Source organism: Plectrocnemia conspersa, unplaced genomic scaffold, assembly GCF_051122295.1.
Source record: "Plectrocnemia conspersa isolate PC_06_02 unplaced genomic scaffold, ASM5112229v1 ptg000002l, whole genome shotgun sequence".
Lineage (NCBI taxonomy): Eukaryota > Metazoa > Arthropoda > Insecta > Trichoptera > Polycentropodidae > Plectrocnemia > Plectrocnemia conspersa.
In genome coordinates, this window is record NW_028277166.1 from 16902240 (window position 1) to 16922480 (window position 20241).

General features: G+C 29.8%; 2 protein-coding genes across 2 annotated transcripts; one reads left to right on the top strand and one right to left on the bottom strand.

The window, feature by feature from the left end:
* Positions 1 to 3195: 3195 nt before the first annotated feature.
* On the bottom strand, positions 3196 to 10128 carry snz (sorting nexin snazarus). The gene is made up of 15 exons (XM_088181580.1): positions 9947 to 10128; positions 9602 to 9830; positions 9216 to 9529; positions 8979 to 9151; positions 8723 to 8909; positions 7704 to 7974; positions 7431 to 7640; positions 7176 to 7350; positions 6761 to 7098; positions 6563 to 6694; positions 6062 to 6336; positions 5704 to 5997; positions 5514 to 5647; positions 5168 to 5316; positions 3196 to 5062 (listed from the first exon to the last, which is right to left on the bottom strand). The coding sequence occupies exons 2-15, from the start codon at positions 9827 to 9829 to the stop codon at positions 5006 to 5008; spliced, it is 2937 nt and encodes a 978-aa protein (XP_088037706.1). The 5' UTR covers position 9830; positions 9947 to 10128; the 3' UTR covers positions 3196 to 5005.
* A 1792-nt stretch (positions 10129 to 11920) lies between these two features.
* Vamp7 (Vesicle-associated membrane protein 7) lies at positions 11921 to 14915 on the top strand. Its single transcript, XM_088206169.1, has 5 exons — positions 11921 to 12142; positions 12225 to 12438; positions 14030 to 14258; positions 14330 to 14397; positions 14470 to 14915. The coding sequence occupies exons 2-5, from the start codon at positions 12235 to 12237 to the stop codon at positions 14623 to 14625; spliced, it is 657 nt and encodes a 218-aa protein (XP_088062295.1). The 5' UTR covers positions 11921 to 12142; positions 12225 to 12234; the 3' UTR covers positions 14626 to 14915.
* Positions 14916 to 20241: the final 5326 nt, after the last annotated feature.

Here is a 20241-nt window from a genome sequence, read left to right on the forward strand (position 1 = left end):
AACAATCTAAGATTTTTATATTGACCTCAAACTCGGCAATTAATTTGCAATGCAAACTATGGAGAGCCACTGCAAGATTTTACCAGTATAAATGTTGAATTTACACATAAAGCTAGAAAGGCATAACTGAAAATAATACAATAGAAATATTTATCAGATCAGTGATTTGCAATCGATTTTTTTTATAAGAAGATTGGCTACCGCGCTACAACTCCTTTCCATGAGGTATGAACATGGAAAAGCTATAAAAAACTTTCTTGTGATAGTCCATAATGCAGGATTAACAATAGGTGCAGGATTCTGAACTGCGCCTTAAGTTGTTCATTAGTTCTTTTTTCGATCAGTTCTTCTTGTAATATGACATCCGATTCTTCAATATCACCGTATGAATCGATAATCCATTGTGCTATTTCCATAGTCAAAACATCTTCAAATCTAGTTTTGAAGTCTGTGTGAAGAACATTTAAATGTTGAACGTAGGTCAAAACATCATCATCCTGGACATTTGTCAATGGGAAAATTCATGTCTTTCGATGCTTTGCTTCAATAGATTAATTCTAGTAAGAAAAGTTTGCAATGATGTACTTTGTTTATGTTAAATTCAGACTGTCACCTTGTAACCGAAAGTTAACTTCATTTAATTTAGTAAATAAATATGTTAAATAGCTAATATCTGGCTTCCGTTTAATTAAATGTTCTTTCAAAATGAGATTTCTAGCATCCATAAACTCTAAAACAGACTCAAAAGGTGGAAAAAACCTTAGTCCAGAGCCAGCGTATTTCAGTGTGAAAGAGTAATCGATGAAAGTCCTCGTCATTTTCTTCACACAACTGCGCAAATAACCTAAAATTTAATGCGTTGCTACGAATCTTGTTTAAATAATTGAAAATAATCTTTCAAAGCACTGACTATTGATTCGCCTTTAGTGTCTGTTGTCAAAGTTCTCGCAAAGAGCAGTTCTTCATGGATTTCTTGGTCCATAACAAAACAAATAAAAAAAAAGAATAGTGCTTCATTACCAAGTATAGTTGACTCGTCCAGTACAATAGAGAAATGGTTCGTCTGCAGATAATTACACAAAAAGCTTTCCGCATTGTGACTCATTTCATCAATACATCTTTGAACTGTGTTGTCGCTCAAAAAACTTCTTTTGAGTACATCATGTGCAAGCTTGCAAAATCAGCTGTTCCCCAATAATATGAAGCTTTCTTGATTTTGCTATAAGTTATGAAATAATGTAAGACACCTGCAAACCATCATCATCTCTTTTTAACATTGAAGCAAACATACTGTCCGGTGAAGTTCTCTTCGAAGTTTTTTTGTGTTTTGAAGTATGTCGAATCTTTGTTTTATCAGTGTGGCACCTTCTCAGGTGATCCTCTAGCTTAAACGGTATTATAGCTTCATTGCTTAAAACTCTGTTGCACAAATGGGGAGATGTTTCTCCGACAGGGATGGAATGAAGCCGAACTTCAAATAATCTACGCTATATTGTCTGCATTTCTTTTAAGCCTCGGACATGTTGAGTAGAAGATATATGAAAATAAAAAAATATATGTCGTGTTATGGTTTATAATTTAATTAACACCAAAAATGCGGATATTTCATTCCAATATATATGTATATTTTTATTTTATTAGTGAAACATCAAAAAATAATTTCTATGTCTATTATAAGTATTATGTACACACAATCTGTGTTAGGTGTATTATGTTATTTACCGAATATCTGAATGTTGATGATGACTTGATGTGAATGGGGGTCCACTCATGTGTATACCAAAAAAATTCTCGCTCACATGGACCCCCCAGTAACTTGTATACTAGTTTTGTAACATTGTTTTTGCACTTCATTATTTTATTTATTGTATAGGGGAAGAAACTGAGTCCTTCTTTACTTTTGTGAGGTCTTCGGAGTATCAGAAATTTTGTACTTTAATTTTATTGACTGTTATTTTTACTTTATAGTTAATTCTCAAGTGTATGGGTAGCCGGCTTTATTGCATTGCTTCGGTTAGGACTTACTGTGTTGTTAAGATGGCCTTGATGTAGACAAGTTTGTTATGCAACAACGATAATAAGATTTACCATATATTATTTTATAATGATTATGTCAATTTTAAGATATATATGACCAATGTTAATTTTTTTATTTAGGATATATATGATTTTATGACCTCTGTAATTATTATTAATACTTTTTAAACAATATTTTTACTGTTAATTATTTAAATATATGTATATATACATATATTGTTTATTTAATTATAAAAATAAATGCATTTTAGAATCTTGCTCATTATAAAGTTATATTTCTCATAATAAATTATTTGTTTATTAGACATTAATATAATATAACACCGAAATCTGATTGTATTTTTTTACAGTATTATTACTTTTTCTTAATGTTATTTGATTTTTTATAAAATTATGTTAAACACGTTATTTTAGTTTTTTTTGTTTAATTACGTGCAGAATACAATTATGATCTCTGTTAAATAAATAAGTAAATCTAAAATTGACTAGCTGGACATAATCACTGTCAAGTCAATGATATATGTTTATTATTATATTATATATTTAACTTTGTTTTTTAATTTCTCGAGCAATGGATTAAATATAATATAAAATATAAGTACTTTTCTGTTATATGAGGCCATTTTTTAATATTAAAATAATAAATAAAAATCACTTGTAAGAATTATTTTTTGGTATGAGGCAAACTTTATTTTTAACATTATAAATAAAAAAAAACTTTAGCCGAAAAGAACATAAAAATGGCCCCCGGTTACAGGAAAATACCAAAATATATAATATTATGTATTAAAAATATATTTTTTATTAAATACAGTAGACCCCCCAATAACACGGTAAATTGGGGATGTGCTATTTTGGTGCGTGTAGTTGGGGAACTGGAGAATAATCATACAGACTTTTGCGATATCCTCTCTTTGGCTCATTCACAAGTAAAGGACACCCAAATAGCACGTCCCAAATTGAGGGGTCTACTAGGACACCCAAATAGCACGTCCCAAATTGAGGGGTCTACTATATATCTTTTATTATTTTATTGTTATGTAAATATTTTTTTTATTTAATACTATATTATTCACTTTATTTTTTCACTTTCACATGAACAAATATTGTACAAATTTCATCATATAAATGTTAATTTTAACAATAAAACGACTTGGATTCCAGCATCGTTATTTATTTATATTATATATGTATATCTCAACAGCAAATATTTTCAATAGATACATTTTTCATCAAGAGTTTTCACTTTATATACATACATTAAAAGCATGTATACATTTGACATAACATTATATAGTGTAACACAATATTATTATCTTTATATATTGACATGCTTCATATTAAACCTAGACTTAAACCGAGAAAAAATCACATTATTCAGAAAATATAGTCTTTGGCTTTATAGAGACGTATTTTTTTACATTATTCATGACTCAGTTCGATATGTGAGCTTATTTAAGGGGTTCGTTTCAATTCGATATTAGAATCATACGTTTCGTAAAATTTATTATCATGCGAGAGAGCGTACATATAAAACTTTCATATCAAATTATATACGCATATATCAACGTTGTTATAAAATCGTAAGTAAGTGTGCAAGCAATAGTCAGTCGATGTTGCAATTAGAAATGTGATTATATTTATCTATCAAAAAAGCCTGATATGCCTTTTTATGTAATCAATGAATAACATTTTAAAATAATTGATTGAAGGATATAAATCAATTTAATAAAACCCTCTTATGAGTTTAAATAAGAATCCACTATGTGGAAAATACTTCACCTACTAAGTACAAGAATATTTTTTTATTTATTAAATTTATGTGTATTATAAATATGCTACTCAAATAACACTTATCATTTTAATTCAACGGTGGAATGAAATGCTCATGATTTAAAATAAAATAAATAAACAATATCAACAAATAAAAATTTGTACCGTTTGATACAAACTAAATAATTATTTTTCTAATTATTAAAATCGTGGATATGCCTATGAAATAAATTATTTCATTTATAAAAATGTAAATAATTGACATTAACACAATATTGAGAGAAGCACAGTAAACGGTTAAATTAATATAAATTCATACCATAGATTAAAATAGTAGCTGAAAAAACATTACTTCATTTTAAAGTTACTATGGCACATTACATACCTGAAACATACAAAAGTGAATCAAACAAAAACCAAGCAATTTTCCCGTAAGTTGGCAGTTTAGTTATTAATTAATTAAGTCTTACATACCTATCATTTTTAAAATTACGAAGTGTTTTTTTTTGACTCACCTTTGTATCAAATAAGAACCAATCTAATACAGTAACAAGACACAATAACTTCTTTTGTAATATAACAAAATAGAATGGAATGTGAATCAAATAATATTTCATAATAAATAGAGTTACCTTAATTTCAATATTTCACTTTGTGAAAGACCAGAATTGATTCGAGATCATAAACGTTAGAAAAATATAAAATTTTAAAATCTTGATCCAACTAATACTGTATTATCGATAAAATCACATATTTTTCCTTAGAGAAGTATTAAAAAATAAAGCACAGCTTTGTGTGCATTATTCAATTATCAATTTACATCATATATATGTTATATAATAACTAATATAAAGATGTATCAAACAACAGTAAAAACAAAATTGTTCTCATGTGCATAAATCGAAAATGATAGCGAATAAATGAAAACAGCTATAGTAAAGTGCCGGCAAAGAGTCGACAGGTACTGGATGATTTGAAGTTACCGATATTAATAAAATACATACATATTCTGTGTGTATACCAAAAATAAACACACAATATGAACGCTCCAATATGCAATTTTCAATTAATCTAATTTCATCTATAAACATATATCATCACAAGTTTATTTATACTGGCCTACTAATAACATTTTTTTTGATTTACTAACATTAAAATTTTCTATTTAAATTATTCAGAAACACATGTGCGTATATTAAAGATGCTGTCTCAATTCCGGAAAGACTTGCACTAGCAACAGCTCAAAGAGATCCTGAAAAAGAAAAAAATGATTCAACAAAAAAATTAAAATACAAACTTCTCAAACTTTTTTGAAAGTGCTCCAAAAGTTGCATAAGTAATTATAAATAATACTTACATAAAACAATTGTTTATTCTGAATATGATTCTGCAATGTATCAAATATTTTTTGAGCTCCTCTTTGCGCAGATTGAGCACCCATAAGACTATTCAACACTTCAGGAATATTATTGATGAACTTTTTGCGTGCCAATATTCTTGTTTCATCTAAAAAAACAAATATTTAAAAATGTATCAAAATTTTTAGTATTGATAAGAAAAGAAAAGATCCAAAAGTTTTCAGTGATTCGATAAAAAAAATAAAAATTTAAAGAAATGTATACTCAGAGAGCAACCGACAGAAACTCAATTGACTTTTGTATGTTAAGCTGTTTGTAATAATTTTAGACTTGTCATATACTTACCCTTCAACTGCTGTGATCGAGTCTCAGCAGGTTTTGCCAGTACTCCACCGGGCCACCAAGATTTGATAACAATCGTAATATAATAATGAAGCATTGGTTCAGAAAATACCCACGTTATTGTATCGCGAATTTGCCTGAAAAAATCACAAGTTACAAATTGTTTGAATAAAAATTACACATTAACAAATACCTGTTTATTGTCCTGCCATAAGTAATTTGCACAAACGAAATAAGAGTCTTTCGGAGCCATTTGAAAACGCCTCTCATATCAAAAACTTCTCCCATAAGACCATAGAGTGGTTCGGCAATAGCATCTTTAATATCATCATTAGCTGCGTTTGGAATTCCTCTTCCAGAACTAACGGTCTTAGTGCCAGTTTCTCCACTTTCACCGTCGAGATATGACGAAATGTCATCTTCTTCCCCGGACTCGCGAATTGTTTGTTCACTTTTCTCGTACGAATTGTGAGAACCGCTTTCATTACTGTTACAATATGGAAACTTAGAATCAAAATAACAAGTCTAGTATTTTATAGTAATAACAATACCTTTTAAAGAGCGTCGAGAATGAAAACCTGGATTTTTTCGGCGATACGTTATTATGCTTGAGATGCTCGGAGCTCGGACTTAAAAATTCGTAAATTGCCTCACTTTGATTCAAATGCTCATCTTCCAATATGAACTCCAGATATTTTTGGATCTGCATTTTGGCTTTGTCGAGTGAGTTCTTATCGTTTTTCGTAAAAAGGAACTTGAACGAATTAGACGGAAGTTCTAGATTTTTGATCCCAGAACAGAGAGGTCGTAATTTTCGATGTAGTTCCTTAAAATATTTAATATATATATAAAAAAAAAACTAAATGATCATATTGTATCATATCAAGTTGCGTATTTATTGTTACATATTTAAAATATTTCATTACTGGAAAGATAAGCCGTGCAAATATTATTTATATTGGTAAGCATCAGCATATATTGATGTTACTCTCAACATTCAGTTAAATATAATATATAAGGTATTAAGAAAATGTATTTAGAATTTAAATTACTTGAAATTGTGCCAAAGTTCTCAACAGCACCCAACCGGTTGATATTCCTTCTTTACTGGTAGAATCTTCTCCTGACGGTTCGTCACTATGAACTACTAGTACAAATTGTGGAAGCTGAGTATCCGCATCGATCTATAAAATACAAAGTATTGGATTGTTTATATAATTTTAATATACACATATAAAAAGATTACTAACTTCAGCATTATGAACAGTAGCTCGCCATTTTCCTAAATGTTGGGCCCATGCATGAGCTCTTGCTAGATGAGCTTCCACTCGATGCCGTTCTTCAGTCAAACCTGCAACTTCTCTACGCAAAATTTCTAATACTTTCGATTCTGGTTTAAGCGATACTTGCAACGCTTGCAAAGCTTGCATCTTATTATCCAATCTCTCTTGAAGTTGATCTAACTTCTTACGAGCGTAGCTAGAATGCTCGCCAACATTCAAAGTACCGATAGCACTATCATTTGAAGATACCGAATCACCGGATAATTGCCTTTCCTCCATAGGCGAACTTTCAACGATTTGTTGATCTAAAATAATATCAAAATAAACGTATATATTAAACATTGAAACCAAAATCAAGTTATCTATGAATTTATTTATTTACCTGTATTTTCTTCATCGCTCGCTAATGCTTTAAGCAGTTTCTTATATTGCTCGCTCAATAAGAATGACTGATAGTATTTGTCATGTAACGTGTTTAGCACCATTTGTTGCACTTCGTAAAATACTTCAGGTCCTTTATCGCCCAATAAGAATGCCTCCATTCGTTTCCGTGTTTCCTTAATTGATTATATAAAAAACATAATAAAGTAAATAAATATAATAAAGTTTTAAGAAATGTTTCACACATCCAATCTACCTTATCAACTTTAATCTCGGCACTAGGCGATCTTATGTACGTATAAAATATTTCAGCACCCAATTGATGCCAATTGCTTCGTCTACTAGATCGTAGCTCTTCCACAGCCATCCAGTATCCAACAAGTCCTTGAGAACATACAGTTTCCAAAAAAAGTGATAAGTACCGTCGACCCAAAACGCTTTCCAAGATAGTGCTCAATGGAAGAATCTTAAGAAATAAATTAAAATAATCAGAAGAGTTCGAAAATTTGATATAAAATTAAAATTATACTTTTGCATTATCTAAATCGTGTATCGGAAATGGCCCGTCCCATCCGAGAGCCGTCAATGCAGCTTCACATTGACCTTTTGCATAAGAAAGTTGAGATATGTATCGTTTGAGCTTTCTAGCAGCTGCAATTTGACGTCTTCCCCCTCCGACAGTATTCGAAGACATTCGTCCTAAGCCTGTGCCTTCAGCTCCGGCGTCGACTTCGATTCCTCTGGCTCTATTGACGTTTTGTAGCGTGGTCGCTTGCATAATCTCAGTTACGATATTATACCTAAAATAAAATAAACATATATACACAATTAAATTTTACACATATCCTTACCTATAAATGCTCAATAGTTATAGGTTTTAAATTTTAATCTGGGCTTAGGATCTTTAATATTTATTCTTAACAAACAATAGAAGAAGAAGGATTATTAAAAAATTTGATTTGGCCACCCCAATCACCTGATTTGAATACAATTGAGCTTTTGTGGGATAGCCTGGATCGGAATATTCGTCAACACTCACTAAACTACCAAAAGGCTTTGCGGGAATGAGTACATAATAGCATTAACAAGCACCATTTTCATTACATTATTTTCAATAGATGTACTTTGAGTGCATACAACAAATAATGAAATTCAAAAAGTTTATGAGATTATGTCAGTTGTAACATGTTTATTTTACTCTAGTGACAAGATAACGGACGAAGAAGAAGCTACCAGTTATCCAGCTGAGTTATTAAATGCAATAAAACGTAGAAGATCACAACAATACAAACTAAACCTCAAGGTTGGTAGCTCTATTATGCCGTTGATGAATTTAGATTCACCTAAAATGTGTGATGGAACACTGTTGGTTGTTAAATCGATTCTAACTGGCTTATTTTTATAGTCACAAGAGTAGTTGCTTAAACTAACAAGAATTGACTCGGGAAATAAATGCTTCTGTACTGGCAGATAAAAATCATTTAATGGAAAAATGTTGAAGGATATATAACTGGGGTATGTCAGTAATAATGTAAATCAACGACTAACCGTATTTGTTTTAACTTTGCCACATCATTACAGTTCTGTATGAGTTTTAGAAAATCTTCAAAACTCTTTGCATACTCGAGTGTACGATTATGAACTGCGGCCGCCGCATGCTGTGCTTCTAAATAATTCAATATCTTCTGATTTAGATAATCCGGCTCAGTGACCATTTGAATGACTGGATATAAAACTGTAACACATTTCAATATATTTATTATAAATCAAACTGTAATATAAAACATAATAAGTAATTTAATACTTTTGCATGCAAGAACTTCTCGAAGCAAATGAGTAGCCGGAGCGAGCGAGTAGCACCTCGGAAGTAAAAACATAATGAAAAGTTCGCTCAACTGTCTGATATATTGCAGTTCTCCTTGAGCTGACGATAAGTACGGCGCAATAGTAAAAATGGCAGGTTTATTTGTTTCAATACTGAAATTGATTTGAATATATTATGAATTAATTATGATATTAATTTTATTAACGTAATACATACGCAGTTGATTTAGCTATTCGTATCTTCTCAAAGTGCATGGTGATCTTGGTAATCATATCACAAGCGATTAATTTATCAACGTTTATTCTAGATATTCTTTCATATAGATCTTGCACAGCTCCCCATAGATCTTCTTTGAAGTGATCGATTACGACATCGGGCTTGTAAGCGTAATCTTTCAACCACACGAATAGGAAATCTCTCAGAACCAATTCAATGAGCTGCTGTAACAAACCGTCAACTGTTCGACCAAAAACAACTGGTAAATGAGGCTGTTGTGTGATTGACGGTTTCGCAAGTTTAATCGGTTCATTCTATTAACAATACAATATACATTTTAGTATCATGTATTGATATAAATTAAATCAAAACAATAAGATACATACCCCAATATTGTCCCTTAATACTTGAAGATCTTTCTCAACCTTCTCTAATAATCCTGAAGGTGTTTGGTGTTGAGAAGATAGATAAATATGCGCCCAAATCGCCGATGATACTCCAAAAAAGATAGAAAATATAGTGACGAGCATAAAACTCGACATGAAGTAGAACCATGGCAGCAAAACTGTGCAAAATATGACCAAAAAACCAAACCCGGCTATCAGTATGTCCATTCTAAAATGAAAACATTATTAAATGTATAATTATTATAAATCTGATTGTTAAATCGCGCAAAATTTAGTGAAAAGTTGTGCAATTTCGGTAAATATGTTTGTAAATTCACAACATACGCCGCAAACGGAAGTAATCCAATTAAGTGCGGCTGATTGAACCAACGCCAATTATGAAATGTCGCCAAAGATGTTAAGTGTCACGGAAAACATTATCGATTCCAATGGTACAATCATCGGGAATTTCAAACATGATTGGAATCGACACACGATTATTTGACAGCACGGTACTTTTTGACAATGACAACAAAAAAGTCGGCCATGAATATTCATTATTTTTTAAATACTCGTAAGTAAAAATTTAAATATTCAATTTTTTTATTATTATTTATGAAATAAATATTTCTATATTAATCTTTATTTTTTAAATTATTTTAATGGAAATAGTTTTAAGATTCACGACTTAGAAAGCTCAATAAAGTGAATATTTAAATACAAAATTAAACTTTAGTAAGAGAGTCAAATAAAATCATATTTGCGGGCGGTGTTGATATAAATACTAATAGCACAGACATGTGATGTAAGTTGTCTTGAATAAGATAGCTGTGCCAGAGAGCAGCATTATATCAAGAAAGTATGGCCAATCAGAAATACATGACATCCTGGTAGCAAAAATATTGAGAGAGAATGCATTATTGCTCCGAAAACAATTTCTTATGTAACAACTTGTCAAGGCTTTGCCAAAAGAAGAAGAATGTTTTAAGTATCTCTATAAGCAATTCCCTGGTTTGTCAGAGCCAAAGTTAAAGAAAGGCATGTTTTGTTGGACTCGACATCAGAAAACTTATGAATAATGAAAATTTGGGAGATAAATGTGAGAAAGAGGCGTGGAAAGCATTTAAACTTGTAACCAGCTTTCTTGAAAATAAAAATAATTAAGCTATAAGTACATTGTTGAAGATATGTCCAAAAATTCAAGATCTTGGGCTGTGATATGAGTTTAAAAATATAATTCCTTCATTCACATCAGCACTTCTTTTCTGAAAATTTGAGTGCAGTAAGCGAGAAGCAAAGTAAAAGATTTCACCGAGATATAAAGATAATGGATATACATTTACACTCTTATCGTTATTTATTTAAATATAATGTATAAATGTCTTAAAAATATGATAGCTATTCTTACCGATATTATTATGGATTTCTGGCACAAAATCAATTATTACTTCTCAGAAGTCAGAAAGTGCACTCCCACTGCGACGGCACGATTTTATTCATTTTAACGTGGATTTTTGCCTTTTGAGAAGGGATAATAGTTTTTTGAGTTCTCCTATTGAGAAAATTTCGGTTTAGATATTCTTCATTTGATTTTCACTTATTATAAGTCATTATATTATTATAAAAAGTATTATTATGAACCCTAGATAACCGAGCGTTAAAACTACGACGGCACGATTTTATTGCTTTTGACGTGAATTCTAAACCGGGGTGTCATTTGAGGAAGGGCCAGGTCACCTGGCCCAGGTGGGAGCATCTGTCTCCTCGAATTTCGCCAGAAAAATACACGTCGTTTAATAAAATGCTGTGAATCTTAATGAAATCGAAATATAAAATATCAACTACTGACTGGCCAACTTTTGCCCTCTCTGGAAAATGCTGAAATTACATCTTGGTGGCACTATATGAGCTTGAATAGTTGAAATGAAGTATTCTAATTTTACCACTTAAGGTTGAATATTTTTTGAGACATTTTATTATTCAAATTTTACAACTTTAAAATTTATATTACTTAAAATTGGTATTTAGATATTTGGCGATGGGATGGTGACAGGTAGCATTTAGACACAGATTGAGCCGATGCAGTAATGTTTGTATTGGTGATTAAAGTTATTTACATGGTTTATATATAAGAGGCGCGGATCAGCACTCCGGACCCACAACCGGCCGTTGTAAGTCCCACTAGGGTTGCCACTCGAGCTAAAAAAACCCGTCACGCCCGTGTTACTAGAGCGCCGCCAAGTTTTGGCCATAATAAAAATTTATATATCAATATAAACAGGCCCCGCAGATACAAAAAACATTATTTTAAAATACGATATACGTCGGTGACTATTAATTTATTATATATCGTTCTATGAGTATATTAGATTCTAACGAGAAAATAGTGTAACAGTAGATGTCATCGTCGTAGAAGTTTTTTTCGAGGGGCAGCACTGACATCAGCCGCTTATTGTTGTCGAGACGTCATTCCGCGTTAATCATCCTGCACTTTGTTATCGTACATTACTCGGTTTTGTGTTAGTCACACTGTGGCAAAAAGTAAGTGCGCTTTTTCTTTTATCTATAATAATGTTTACCTATTTTACAAATATGTCATTTTTATATTTTATTAATATGGCAGATCTTGCACAATGCCAATACTGTACAGCGTAATATCGAGGAACACCGTCGTGCTAGCGAAACATGCGTCATGCGCAGGAAATTTCGCCGAAGTCACAGAACAGATACTGTCGAAGATATCTCCGCACGTCGACAAACTGACATATTCCCATGGCAGCTACCTCTTTCACTACATAAGTGAAAACAATATTATCTATTTCTGTATAACTGACGATGTGAGTGTACTTTTTTACCTTAGGTAGTCAAATTTAATTATATGGACCCAGTATAAAATTAATTCCTGTTTTAAATATGTTTATGTATGTAACTTAGTCAACTTATCTTTTGTCGATATAATATCGTATATAGCGCATATTTTACTTTTATTAAGAATGTTTTGTTTACTATTTCAACTTTTATTGCTTCACCCCCGCCACTGATGTTATCTTATATTAGAATATGATTTCTATTGTGTATAGTTTATTTAAGCTAAAAGCTAAGTAATACATTCATTCAAAATATACATATGTATTCTATTAACATATAATTTATACTTAATTGCAAATCAGCAATATACTTTTCTTTGTGAAATTTTAATAATTTTATAAAATTACTTTTTTCTCTTTTTAATATTTTTCAAGTTAGTTCAATATATACTTTTACACCTTTGTACAGAATTTCTCTTCTAGTACTCATCTTTATGTATTTAATTATTGGATATATTTAAGAATACATCCCTTATAATTATAATGTGACACATTATAACCAAATGTGTGTTATTCGACGTTGCTTTAATTGTAACAGTATTGAAGTAGTAAAGTTGATTCCCACTCTAATTAGGAAATATTTATGACAATAGATTAGTGTAAATGAACAGAATTCTAACATTGTACTACAAAAAAAGTTTCGCCCTTGTCTCCCACCTTTAACCAAATCAAAAATTATTGTCACCCACAAACAAAATTATTTTAGAAATCTATTTTATTATATTTTCAAAGTGATAATTAAATTTAGTATCAGTATATATTTATATATACATATACTCCTAAGTACTTAATTAAATTAACTATTTTTTTGTATTAATTTATCATCACTTTTGCATTGTACATTAGTTAACACAAAACAAGCACGCAATATTTTTTAAGGATATACCTTGTAGCGGTCGAAAATATAAGGTGTCTTAGATAAATACAGTGGGTTATATAAATCGCGATAATTTCTGAACTACTCTACATTTTAAAATGATTTTTTATTATTAAAATGTAGTCACAATTATTTTTTATAGTTTTACACGCATTTAAAATTTACAAATATCTGCCATTTAAAAAATAAAATAAAGCGGATATATAAAAATAATTTAAAAGAAACGTTCGTATTCTATGTTCGAAACAAAACTGAAGTCATATAGAATTTCAGGTTCCTGCCACACATGTGACAAATTCAAACTCATAAAAAAAATAGTAGTAGCAGAGCATCTATGATGTTCCCAATATTATCTTATATATAATTGTTCTAATTGGTATAAACATAGTACATGTCTCGCCTTCCTTCTTTTATCAGTTTATGAGAAGTTAACTCATCATCGTAAAATGTTTCACTAAAATATAAAAAGCAAAAACATCATATTTATTTCGTCATGCTTAATGTGGTCATTAACATTCAATGCACCATATATTTTACAAATGACCTTCTGTGAATGTATCATTATCAACAAAAAATTAAAACCACCGACCACATATGCAATTTTTTCTGAGCTACAAATTATTTAATTAATATTGAATAAACTTACATGTTCGAGTAAATGATATATGTTGTTTTATATTATAGCAATTTGAAAGGTCTCGTGCGTTCCTGTTTCTTTATGAAATAAAAAGAAGATTCAATGCTTCGTTCGGAGAAACTGCAACTACGGCTATTGCGTATGCAATGAATAGTGAATTTTCAAGGGTTCTTGCCAACGAAATGAAACACTATAGCGAATCTAGAGATATTGACACAATTTCAAGAGTACACGGAGAACTTGACGAACTCAAAAGTATAATGGTGAAAAACATAGGTAATTTTTTTTTCCGTAAATAATATTGCTAGTGAAAATTTTGATTAAAAGATAATATTTTATAATTTTAGATAATGTAACTTTACGAGGAGAACGCCTAGATTTGTTGGTCCACCAAACAGCGAATCTCGCTAATAATGTGAGTCTTCATTATCAAAACGTTCGAAAATAACTATGATTTAAAATATATATTATTTTAATCTTTTTCCAGTCTATATCGTTCCGCGACACATCAAGAAATCTAGCAAGATCCATGTTTTGGAAAAATGTCAAAATCTATGTCATTCTGGCTATCGTCATCATCGTTATATTGTATTTTATCATATCCATGTCATGTGGAGGTCTCGCATGGAAAAATTGCGTATAAATTACTGGCTAAATAATTACATTTCAACTATCAATTGATACAAGGGTGAAGTTTTATTGTCAATAATTTAAAGACACTGTTTGTGTATAAATGAACTAAAAATATCTATTCCATTATATTGTTTAATATTTCTTATAATTATAACATACTGTATTAAAACTTAATGAACATAATAAAGTTTCTCATCTTCAAGCAATTTTTAAAAAGATGCTAGTCTCTTAAGAAAAATGATTCGGAATGAACTGCGTGAGATCAAATATATTGTTAAATAAAGCTTTAATCGCATCTTATATTATTATTTTTCTTGCACCAATATTGCTTTATATATAATCTTTATTTTTTGTCTTATATGACATTGTGTATGCGTTTTAGATTATTTTTAGTTACGAAATTAGTATTTTTGTATTATCTATAAACTATACATATTCCATATTATGTTTTTAGGGATTTAAAATATGGATAAAGGAAGAGGAATAGTTTGATTGTGTTATTCAGTACATATTGATATAATCTTTAAACTATAAAACATGAAAGGAATACATAAATCTACTTTGTATTAAATTCATAATATGAATTGATCTTTTTTATACATAGATTATATTGATATTATTTTATCTAATGATTATATTATATTATATTAATAACCTGTATTTTCCCAATGTTCCATAAAATGTAGTTAAAATCAGTGTTCCAATTTATTGAGCAATATTAATATTTTATATTATTAGAATATTGTAATATCAAAATACAGCAATAATGATAATGATATGTTGTTTTCAAAATAAATATTGAATTTGTACATTTTAATCTATGTTTTATATAGATATGTTTTACTAAAAAATCCATAAAAAATAATATGCTATCGTAATAATTAATTTATCTGTTTTATGTTTCATTGTTCGTGTCATTTTGAAAATGTACCATAAGGTTATTAAAAATATAAAAATGTATAAAAGTATTGTTAGATAAATTGTTTTGCACATTTTTGATATATGTAAATTTATACTTGTATAAAAACTGTATGATAAAATATATTAAGTATACATATTATATTACACCAATTAAAAAAATAACATCTTTATTTTATATATTAATTAATGAAAATAATTTACCGTTGAATGAGAAAAATTTATGATGTATACAAAAAATAATTCTGATGGCAGCGGTGAGTATGAAGTTGCTATCGGACTGATTAGAATTAATTTATCGGTTAGGTTTACTCTTATAAAATGTCTAGCAACACTCAACAGGTTGAAAACTCTTTCAAGAATAATTATCAATTGTTTCTCTTCAACAGAATTCTTCAAAAGTTATGAACCATCTTTGTATATAATTTTTCTATACTGGAATGATGAACTTACATAAATATTTGGATTCATAGTAGTAAAAAAAGCAGTATACTCAACAAGTATGTTAGGTAAATATGTATATTATGGCTTTCGTATCTGGCTTCGGTCGCGTTTTACATCCATTTATATCGTATCTTTCAACACTTGAACACAAACAATGTTTTTGATTTTTTTAGACCATATAGGTGCTTTTGAATGCTCAACTCGTGACATGACTTAAATTATCATAAGAGAAGCATTCATCACTCAAGTAAATTCCTGTAACATTAAATGATTGTATCTTATTTATTGTCATAGTGAAGGCAATGTGAATTGTGAATTGAAGTCGCTCGGAGCGACTTCAATTCACATTGCGGAGGATATATTTAAATGTTCCAGTTAGAAATCTCATCTCAATTACATTTTTATGCATTCATAACCAATCTGAATTTCTCAGTAGCTTCGTAGATAGTTTATACTGTGATAATACAAGTAAAATGAACGTGCTGCAACTGGAATATCAGACAAGCTAAGAAAAATTGTTGAACGTAATTTTGACGAGTACTAATTAAGACTACTACTGCGTGAATGACAACAACCAGCTGGATATTAGGTTTGAATAATGTTTAAATAAAAAATATATAAATCATGCGCACTTATAAAATACATATCTTCCACTAATGGAAACAATCATTGCGTATATTTATTTAAATGATTGTCAGAGGTATATGGTTTAAATTGTAAGGTATTTGAAACAAATATACTTTTATCAGACGTGTATACATGTAATATTTTGTCTTCCCTTTTATTCTGATAAGTCGATTCACTTTTCCTTGCAAGACTACCCCCATTTCACTCAAGTGGGGTAACTTCGATCGCAAGATTAATCATTCGTTATGGACCATTCCCATGGTTACTGCACGACGCTCTCCCTTCCTTCTCATAAAATTCTTTCACTGTATACGTAATACACAAAATACACAATATTCCAAACGCACGGTACAAGGAAAAAACATCGTTCAACCGACCATAAAAAATAATTAAATTGCCGATTAGGTAGCAATACCAAATTATTAAATAATAGATGCTATTAAAATATAATCGCTTGCAATGAAGCTTAATAAAAATATTAAACAGCTGTTATTAATAATAAATTATTAATAATTACAGTTATATATTATTTATGTATCTAAAATTCCCTATAATTTTCCATAAGTCAGATAATCTAACATGAATCTACTATGCCTTATTTTTTACCCCCCAAAAAATAGGCACACAATAATAATAATAATTCGATTTTCATTTAATCAGATTCAATAGGCGTCTTTACTTTATTTATATGTGTATAATAAAATAAAGTTTCTCTACAATTTTTATTTTTAATAAATGTATTTATTCTTTTAATAAAAGTTCTTCCCATTGAATTGTAATATGGTTGATAGACTGCTTGCTGAAGTTGGAGTGTTGCTAGGCTGTCTTTTCCGAAGAAGTGTATTGGATTTTACACTCATGATCTTTGCCATTTGGAGGGATTGATTATTTGTACTTATCTTCAATCAGTTGGAGCTGATTGGAGTATATGTAATTTGTAAAATAAGGTATTACTGTCGGTTAGATGGACTGCTTAAATTGTGATCTTTTACAGAGGCTCGAACAGTGTTTTTGCTACTTGAAGTATGCAGCGATACGAAGAATAGATTCTGCAAAACAATGAATTTTATAGATTGTCGTTTTCTTGCCAAATATGACGTTAGCTTTTAGCGATTACATTTTCTTGTTACCGCTTTGTATTAGCTGTTAAATAAGTCAATGACGATTATTGATATGTTATAATTCAGATTGATAATTTAATGCATTATTTTAGTGGCTCCATTGTTTCGAATGATTACATTAGGCATAAATCCAAATAGCGGCTTTCGCTGCTTTACGATGTCCTTTATCGTTTACGTAATTTATTTACAAGTATGTTATTGATATATTCTATGATAATATTGTTGATGTTCATACGTCAACAATATTAAATAATAGCAATAACATACTTATATATTATTATATACGATAGTATTTAAAATATGCAATGCCTATGAACATTATTTATTTTAACGAATATTATGCGTTTTAAGTTGACGAGTTGTATTATTATCGGCTGTTATTTTGTGCAGCAGCTGGATCTGTCGTGATGTGTTTTCGCTGATGTGTCTCGTGTCAATGAAGTATCCTGGTTCGTCTCTGCTGCTGTGACTCCTTGGCTTCTCTCACTGCGTCTCCCTTCTGTGACCAAGTGTCACATCTTTTATATTGTAGACAGCTCTGGCGAATCACGTATGAAAATGTATTGGGGCCAATCGCATTGCTTCTTGAAAATGAGCCGAAAATCAGACATAAACAAATCCTAAATTATTTTTATATTTTTTGTAGATTTTTTATTTATCTAAAATTTGCGAAATTCGTCACTCCCTCATAATTGTCCCAATATTTTTTACGCAGTGAACGTATTGAAATAGAAACGGTTCAAATGGTCACTCCGACGCTCGTTAACCAAGAGTTAGAAGAACAATAGTATTATGCGCAAGGTAGAACGTATTGTCTGGCGCAGATCCTTTCCGAACAAAGAGTAGCTTTTAGTGAATAATGTCTCGGGAAGGATGTGCTATTATTGTTAATTATTAACGTAATTGTTTGGTTACGAGATCTCTTTTTTATTGTTGTAAAAATACTGTGTGTGACTTTCAAGACTTTTAAACTCTATTTTCGTTTGTTCGAAATGATTGCTAGAGTGACCTCTAATTTTAACAAGTGGTTAAACACCCATATTGTAAAAAATATATATTTCTGATTTTTTTATTACAATGTATGTATTTGAGTCTATTTCTGAAACATATGTACGTGTATTATGTAAGCACATTTTTTATAAATATTTTTTTTTTATATTTAATACAATTTGATATACTATATGTTACGATGAATACACGATGCAGGGGGTTGAACGTTTATTAATCAGGTTTTTCCGGTTTTCATGATTTAAAAACATGGAAGGGTGCAGTTAGTTACAAAAATTTAAACCACACTATAACTTGTTTATCTGTTATTTTATACAATTATAAACATCATACATTGATTCTAATTGAATTTAATACATTCCTTGAGATCTTTAAAAATATAATAATAACTGTTTATTTAAAGAATTTGCGTGTCGTTGTTGTGAGCTTGCACAAATTACTTATGCTGAAGTGCAAATACTGATATGTTATATATTTAATATAAAAGCCTAGACGAGTATGTATAATATATACATTTATTTATGCGATATTATTAACACAACCACTGAATTATTTTGTTTGTGATCTAGTGGCCTTTCCTACCACTGGATCACAAACACAATGTCCTTGAATTAGGTATATAAATTTATTTATCTATTTATTTAAATAAATGCGTCCTGCATATAAAAATATAAGTACATACCAGCTGGAATGAAACCAGTTCCTTCCTACTTTGCACTTTCATTTTCACAAAAAGCACATTGAAGATCAGAAGTTGTGAAAGATCTGTAGACATTACGGTGTATATATTTTCGAGCAGCTATCGACTGAATCTGAATTTGTTGGTGTTGTCGCTTGGAAGTGAATTACATAGTTATCTTATGTTCGTATATGAATAAGCTATATTCCTGTCATCTTCATGGCTGTATTCATTCAGATGTATTCTATCAAATCTGTGCTTTGTTGTTTGAGTTAAGTTGACGAAGCTACAAAAATATTTGAAGATCCTTCATTATTTTACAAAGAGGCTTATTTTTTTACAAATATATACGAATATCTATAAATATCATAATACATTTACAAATCCTACTTTAAAGCTATTTACAAATGATACTTGAATTAACATTTATATTGATATTTCTTGCATACGAAATCGAAGGATTAATTACGGTTACTGTTAAGCACAAATTTTATAGTTTAGTTTTGTGAGTGTTTTATAATATACATTAATTGACATAAGGGAGTTATTAAATAAGATAGAGATGTAACAATTTGAATTTTTCTTTTAGTTCTAAATTGACATTTTATTTTCTATGATATATTGTGGTAACAAGCGATATCAGTAGATTATGTAGCCCATAATACAAGTTTTGTTATGAATGTTTTTATTGCTAATAAATTCTGAAGCTATTATTTTTTGCTCTATATTTTTTTATTTAAATTAGATAAGTGAACAACGATATCGCCTCAAGTATTATTCGTTATTATATTCAACAATATCTTTCTTTTTCATTTTCATAAATGGTTTT

Bases quoted from the DNA above. Each gene is read 5' to 3' on its own strand.
- snz (XM_088181580.1), bottom strand. From the start codon at position 9,829: ATGGACATACTGATAGCCGGGTTTGGTTTTTTGGTCATATTTTGCACA. The intron at 7,099-7,175 runs GTAAATAAATAA...ATATTATTTTAG, and splicing joins GAGCGATGAAGAAAATACAG to ATCAACAAATCGTTGAAAGT. The intron at 5,648-5,703 runs GTATTTGTTAAT...TGATTTTTTCAG, and splicing joins TATGGCAGGACAATAAACAG to GCAAATTCGCGATACAATAA.
- Vamp7 (XM_088206169.1), top strand. From the start codon at position 12,235: ATGCCAATACTGTACAGCGTAATATCGAGGAACACCGTCGTGCTAGCG. The intron at 12,439-14,029 runs GTGAGTGTACTT...TTTATATTATAG, and splicing joins ATTTCTGTATAACTGACGAT to CAATTTGAAAGGTCTCGTGC. The intron at 14,259-14,329 runs GTAATTTTTTTT...TTATAATTTTAG, and splicing joins TATAATGGTGAAAAACATAG to ATAATGTAACTTTACGAGGA.